This window comes from Branchiostoma floridae, chromosome 1 (genome assembly GCF_000003815.2).
Source record: "Branchiostoma floridae strain S238N-H82 chromosome 1, Bfl_VNyyK, whole genome shotgun sequence".
Lineage (NCBI taxonomy): Eukaryota > Metazoa > Chordata > Leptocardii > Amphioxiformes > Branchiostomatidae > Branchiostoma > Branchiostoma floridae.
In genome coordinates this window covers 35,266,484-35,272,824 of record NC_049979.1, presented here as the reverse complement: position 1 = coordinate 35,272,824, position 6,341 = coordinate 35,266,484, and the positions used below count along the sequence as shown (strand labels likewise).

The 6,341-nt window shown below is 45.4% G+C and overlaps 1 protein-coding gene across 1 annotated transcript; it reads left to right on the top strand.

Moving 5' to 3' along the window:
* The first annotated feature begins 2,957 nt into the window (after window positions 1–2,957).
* Window positions 2,958–4,752, top strand: LOC118428131. Its single transcript, XM_035838150.1, has 2 exons — window positions 2,958–3,167; window positions 4,534–4,752. Exons 1-2 carry the CDS (start codon window positions 2,958–2,960, stop codon window positions 4,738–4,740), a joined length of 417 nt encoding a protein of 138 aa, XP_035694043.1. The 3' UTR covers window positions 4,741–4,752.
* The last annotated feature ends 1,589 nt before the right edge of the window (window positions 4,753–6,341 follow it).

The following is a 6,341-nucleotide window of genomic DNA, read 5'->3' as shown; positions in this document are numbered from 1 at the left end:
GCGGCATGAGCTGCTGTTTACAATTATAACGAAATTAACCTGTCTAAAACGTCTTCAATCACGTTAGTAACTTGTCAAAACAACTGTGGTAACGTTATATACATAGATATCTACCGCAGCTCGAGCCGTAAACATGGTCCATTACTCATTCACCTCACATGTAACGCCATCGTCTAACGTTTAAATTTCTTGGCCAAAGGTCATTGGAAGGTCCCAATTTAGTTACAACAAGAGGGACACCGAAATGATTCCCGAAAGGGCTATATCTATCACATTCACACAATTCAATAAAAGCTCAAAGTCATGGCCTCTTTTTATTCTTTATTTCATGAAATAAAACTGTTGTTGTCAATGTCATGTGTAATGTCAATCTCCGCCAAACAAGGTAACAAGTCGAAAGGAAATAACTCAGCCGTACGGACGCATGCTACGAATGAATATTATGTTCAGCACTGGAACGTTCCAGTGCTGTATAATCGTCAGCACTGGAAGCCCAGAGCTGAAGTTTTTTCAGCACTGGTCTTCCAGTGCTGAAAAGTTCCCGAGCACTGGAAAATCCAGTGCGGAACCCGTTACTTTTGTATATCAGCACTCGGTTCCAGTGCTGACGCCGGTTTCAGCACTGGGTAACCAGTGCTGAATGACCTTTGAACTGGCTCGCCGCCTCTCCGCCGCGAGTTCAGCACTGGTACCCGAGTGCTGAAGGCAGTTCAGCACTGGAAAACCAGTGCTCGGAAAAGTTCAGCACTGGAAAACCAGTGCTCGGAAAAGTTCAGCACTGGAAAACCAGTGCTCGGAAAAGTTCAGCACTGGAATTCCAGTGCTGAGGGAGCTTCAGCACTGCAACAAGGCCGTTCAGCACTGGAAAACCAGTGCTGACGTTTCTTCAGCACTGGAAAACCAGTGCTGAGGCCGATTCGACCCATTGATTCAGCACTGGAACACCAGTGCGGAACCCGTTACTTTTGTATACTTGCGGTTGCAAGTACGGTGGGTTGTGCCCTTAGCTTTACCAGCACCAGTTGTGGCACGTAGACACCACGCAGTTGCACGTACGGCGGGTTGTGCCCTTAGCTTTAAAATGATCGGACCAGTCCTGCTGTGTATCTCAAGTACATCTTGATATTTGAGCCTACACGGCATGAAGAGTGTATTCATGTTTACTGTGCTATACCGTGGGCAGTTTGTTGAAACAGAGCTGCCATGCTGAGCCTGGGAGCGTACGCGTACGAAATTTGATCAGTGCTCCACCCAACAATAACGTTGCGCTCTTATAAAGCCGCGGAAGGGCAAGCACCCGCACTGGTATCTTATCCAGGTGCTTATACAGCAAACGGTGCGTGTTTTAATTTGGCATGTCAAAACCGCATAAACTTCCGATAAAATGAAACTTGACAGAGGTGCTTAGATCGAACCACCAGCCACCATTGATGCGTAGGAAGACTGAGAGGTCACAGGTCATGGGTGAAAGTTCGGGCAGCTAATTAATTGTTTTGCGCATGCGCCCAAAACATCACTATTATAGCTATGAAGAAAAGCTTCAGCTGAAATTTGCGATTGAGTTCAAACGTTAACTCTGTTTCAGATTAACAGAGTTCGAAACCTACCCAATGACACAAGATGAGAGTATTAAAAGAAGGTATGCGTCTAAAATTTCGAGTTCGACCTCTTGTTACTAGAGTGAAAGACCCCCCAAATGGTAGATACTGTCGGAATGTTGCCGGAAACAAAAACTAAAAATATAGCTGTCTATCAATTCACAAATTATGGTCATGACTTATTTTCTTTACAGTTTGCGTGTTTTCAGACCTTTATATAATACTTTTAATTCGTTCCCGAGAGCTGCCCGACCGCCCGGTTCAGGGTAATGTGACAGTAACATATCCCTTAACTTTGAGGAGTTTTGAAGATCTTACTCGAGTTTCATAAACTTAACCCAATGAGGAGATGTATTGGTTCTTTTAATTGAATAACATGTGTTGACCATTTCGCCTCACCTAAGATTAGGTAACAGAAAGTAGATTTTATGGAAGACATCTTTCTCCTCAAGACATGTTTCAATGACGAGAAAATACTGAAATAGAAAATATGTCCTCTTTGTAGCCTTGATTGTACTTGTAGAAGTGACACTCCTAAGGTAGTCATGAGTGAAGTTGTAGAAGTGAAACTTGGTTCGTAGTTGTAGAGGTAACACCTGTGTGACTGTGGTAGCCTATATGTTAGCCTGGTATCCAAACCCCAGCCCGATCTCAAGTATCACGAAAGATTTGAGGTTGGGGTATGGTATCCAGGCTACATGTTGGCTATTATAAAGGCACTTTGCGCACTGTGCCTGCTTGAAATTCAGGAATAAAAGACTTGTTGGCTCAAAGTGATAGGTGACCATCGTTTGTCACTACAATATTGTTGTTACAAGGTTTTTATATCCATTTTGAAAATTTAGGCATCTTGTTTTTTACTCATCTTGTTTTTTTATCGTATAAAATTTGGAGTCTGTAGGTATGTCACCCACAAAATGTACTTACTGTGGCCTTACTGGGTTCCCTGTAACTAAGACCATATGGATTAACCATTTCTAAGTCTCGCGCGATGAGCGGGTTAGATGCAACAAACCTTACATGTGGGCTCAATCCGTGTCGCAAACTGGACTGGCACGGACCTCACTATGAGCGCTCCGGCTCCACCCGTCCTGCGCGGAGATGCCACCCTTGTGGGGCAGAATTTGTTAGATGTTGTTAAAGCGGTGCGGGGAGAGGCTCCCCTCCTGGAGGAGGCTCTCCTTGCTAGATTCGAAGCCGACGTGCCGCCCCGAAGCCTCAGCGACGACGAGCTGGCGGAGCGGCTGGAGACCCTCACGGGAGAGAACTCCGTTTTCCTCCTAGACATGACGGGAAAGGACCTCAAGGCACACGAGACGATCGTCCGCTTGGCGCACTTCTTGATCATGGCAGCCAACGATGCCGCGGCACCCAGGCAGCCGATCCGATCATCCAAGGCCGGCAAAACCGCAGCCCAGGCGGTCGCAAACCTCCTGGACCCCACCGACGAACCGCCCCGAGACTGGACCCGACGCCACCAGTTCGTCCGGCCTCCCTCCGCCAGCCAAAAAGGCAAAGCCAGTCCCACTGGAGGGGGACTCAAGCTCCGGTAGCGAGAGCGATCTCGAGGTTAGTACGGTTTTTCCGGAATGTTTTTTTTTTTTCGTACACCTGGGTTTTGAAAGATGTATTAAGTACTTGATGCATGGGCCAACCGCGGACACGAACGAAACAATGCGGTATAGTGCTGGCAGGACAGGTTTAAGTGGTAGCCTCCGCAAAAACGTTGACACAACACTTTGTTTTCCTAGTATAGGCAGGCGGGTCGAAGTTGTATCTCCCCGCAGGAAGGAAAAGACAACATTTTGATTCCTGGACGAGCGGGTTGAAGTTGTATGACCTTGTATCTCCCCGCAGAAACGGAAAAATGACATTGTATTTCCTGGACGGGCGGGTTGAAGTTGTATCTCCCCATAGAATCGAAAAAATACACTTTGTTTTCCAGAACAGGCGGGTTGTAGTTATATCTCCCCGCAGACACGAAAAAACGGCATTTTGTTTCCCAGGACGGGCGGGTTAAATTTTTATCTCCCCACAGACAGGAAAAAACGACACTTTGTTTGCTAGGATGGGCGAGTTCAAGTTACATCACCCCACAGAACCGAAAAAACAACATTTTTTCCTGAACGGGCGGGTTGACGTTGTATCCCCGCAGAAACGGAGGAAACGAGTTTGTTTCCTTAGCTGATCGGATTTGAAGTTGGTAACTATGACGGACATGAAAGACATGAGTTGTTCCCGGCGTATGAGAAAGGACCTATGCATGGCTTGACACGAAACGAATGAAACACGTATTAGTTATCCCCCAGTCGATTTTATAAGTACGAACCTATTCGCTGACTTGGTACATAGTGCGACCTAAGTTGAAAACTTCACCCACAAATACAACACAGGAAAGTTTGGCTTCCCCCACCAGCACCAACAAAACGACGTCGTTTCTCCCCGCTTGCGAGAAAACCATTAGTTTCTCTGTTTTTTTCCGTCCAAAAATTAACCTGCCCCAGTTCGGTTTCCCCCACCTCTTGATTAGCTTGTGCAGATTTCTAAGCACAGGTTAAAAGAGGGTGACTGTATTCAGTGTATTCTCGCCTTTTTCAAATCCAAAAGTTTTTAGCTTCGCCCAGGTGGCTTTATTTTCTATTCGTGAGAAGACAGTTATCGCACCGGGCTTCTAATTACATCCAGGCCTAGCGAGAGACAAACCGGGGTGTCAGCAACGTGCTCTCACAGCATGAAACAAGTCTTCATTATTCCCTAATCGATCATAACATTCCACCACGTCACAGTCGAGTGCCGACAAAGGCTCCCTACCGTCCCGGGTTTGGTAACATGTGTCAGCCAGAACCGCCAGGCCCAAATGATTGCGGCAGCGAGCGGAAAATTGGAGCAGTTGAAAAATAAACCTGACGTTGTTTTCATTTAATTTTCTCTTTAGGAGAACTCACTTCAGCGAGAGCTGGACAAGGCGAAGGAGGCGTGCCTGGACCCCCTCGTTCACCGCTACCCCGCAAAACTCCACGGGCCACTGCTGCGCCTGCAGGAGAAAGCCATCCGGGTCGGGGCCAAAAGGAGCGTGGTTGAGCGCTATAAGAACTTAGCGAATTTCGTCCTCGAAAACCCCTCGAAGACAAACATGTGGTAGCTGGTGGCCGTAGGGGCATTCAGACTAGTTCACAAGGTCTTTCTATACTTCTGGCGGTTTTCGGCCAGTTGTGCAGTTAAACGTAAATATGGGCCATTCTAAAAAGTAACCGAACAGTTTGGACGTACCGAACTTAACAATGTTTTATACATTGTATAAAAAATGTATTCGCAATTAATTCATGGGGATGTTGTAGTTTTGCAGATTTTTATCAACAGTTAGGGACTACTGGATCATTTATTCCAGCAACTGGACGTAAAGAAACGCTGTATCAATGTTCATACCACTAGGGATTGACAGTTGCTTTAATTAGATTCATCCGGTGACATTGGCCTTGACACTACAGCCTGCAAAGATTCAGGAAAAAAATCTGGAAATGGGTTCAACCGACGTAGCACTACAGTAGAAAACAATTTTGAACATAAAGAAAATTACTCTTTCAACAGAAACATTGCTGCCGTTGTTTTCCCTCGGTAGTATGATCGTTAAGGTTGCAGGTGAGCAAACGCTCCAAAGATTTGTTATAGGCTAACATACGATTCGTTCTATATATGAAAATGATTACAGAGATATCAAACATTTTCCCGATAAGGCCAACGTTACATAATTCCACAAAGGGGCCCGGTCGGGGACCTTTGGTGAACGAAAAGTACGATAGGAAAGACAGAAAAAAACCCCAAACGGACCAAAAATGATTCAAAAGCATGCCTTGTGCATATTTATTGGCACAAACTTTTTTTGTTTCTTTAAACAGCCCGACCGGGCCCAGGTAGGAAATGTCACGAGTGGCGTACCATCACTGTTCCACTTAACTGTTCCTAGTCCGTTACAGGCTCAAATGCGTGTTGTTGGCCTTTCTGTTTACTGGTTATGACGTTCCAAACGGGAAAATGGCACGCGTCCGTTACGTCGATACACTTCTGATACGTTATAAAAATCGCGGTTCGGAAATCCCTCATTAACCATCAGTAAATGCATGACGTATCTGTGTTTAATCTTACAAATCTTTACGTAATTTTCAGAATGTAAGTTGGATCGACGTGGGAATTATTGGTCGATGCTACATATATGGTCTAGTCACAATATTCTATTCCTAAAATAGGCTAGCTACCTAGTAACATCAACATCTGGTCCGAATGAACTATACGGCATCTATCTTATCTGAGTCAGCCTCTTCTTGAAGTGACCGACAAAATTAACATGCTGTGGCCTTAGCGGGTAGCTTGTCCACCGAGCAGTTTAATAGCGGTGAGCGTACCTGTGACTTATTTCATTCTGTCTTATTACAGGCTAGTGATGATATAGCCGTTGTAAACAGGATGTTTTTCCAATCGCCTTTACCTCCCTTCCACACGTAGAAGTTGGATATCTCTTGCAAATGCAGCCGCTTTACTTGTTTGTTGGACGAAATATTCTGTATACTGGTTTACGCCACCCGACGTAACAGTGCACTGCATTTTAGACCCGATAGCCGTCGCTTGTGGCTTTTAGGCCGACATGTATATTGATATTTTGATGTGCCTTCGTTCGTGCGAAGCCAAGCCGAGAAAGGATATGTTGTGTCATTATTTCTTATTCACGGCGGTACATTTTATTTCTGT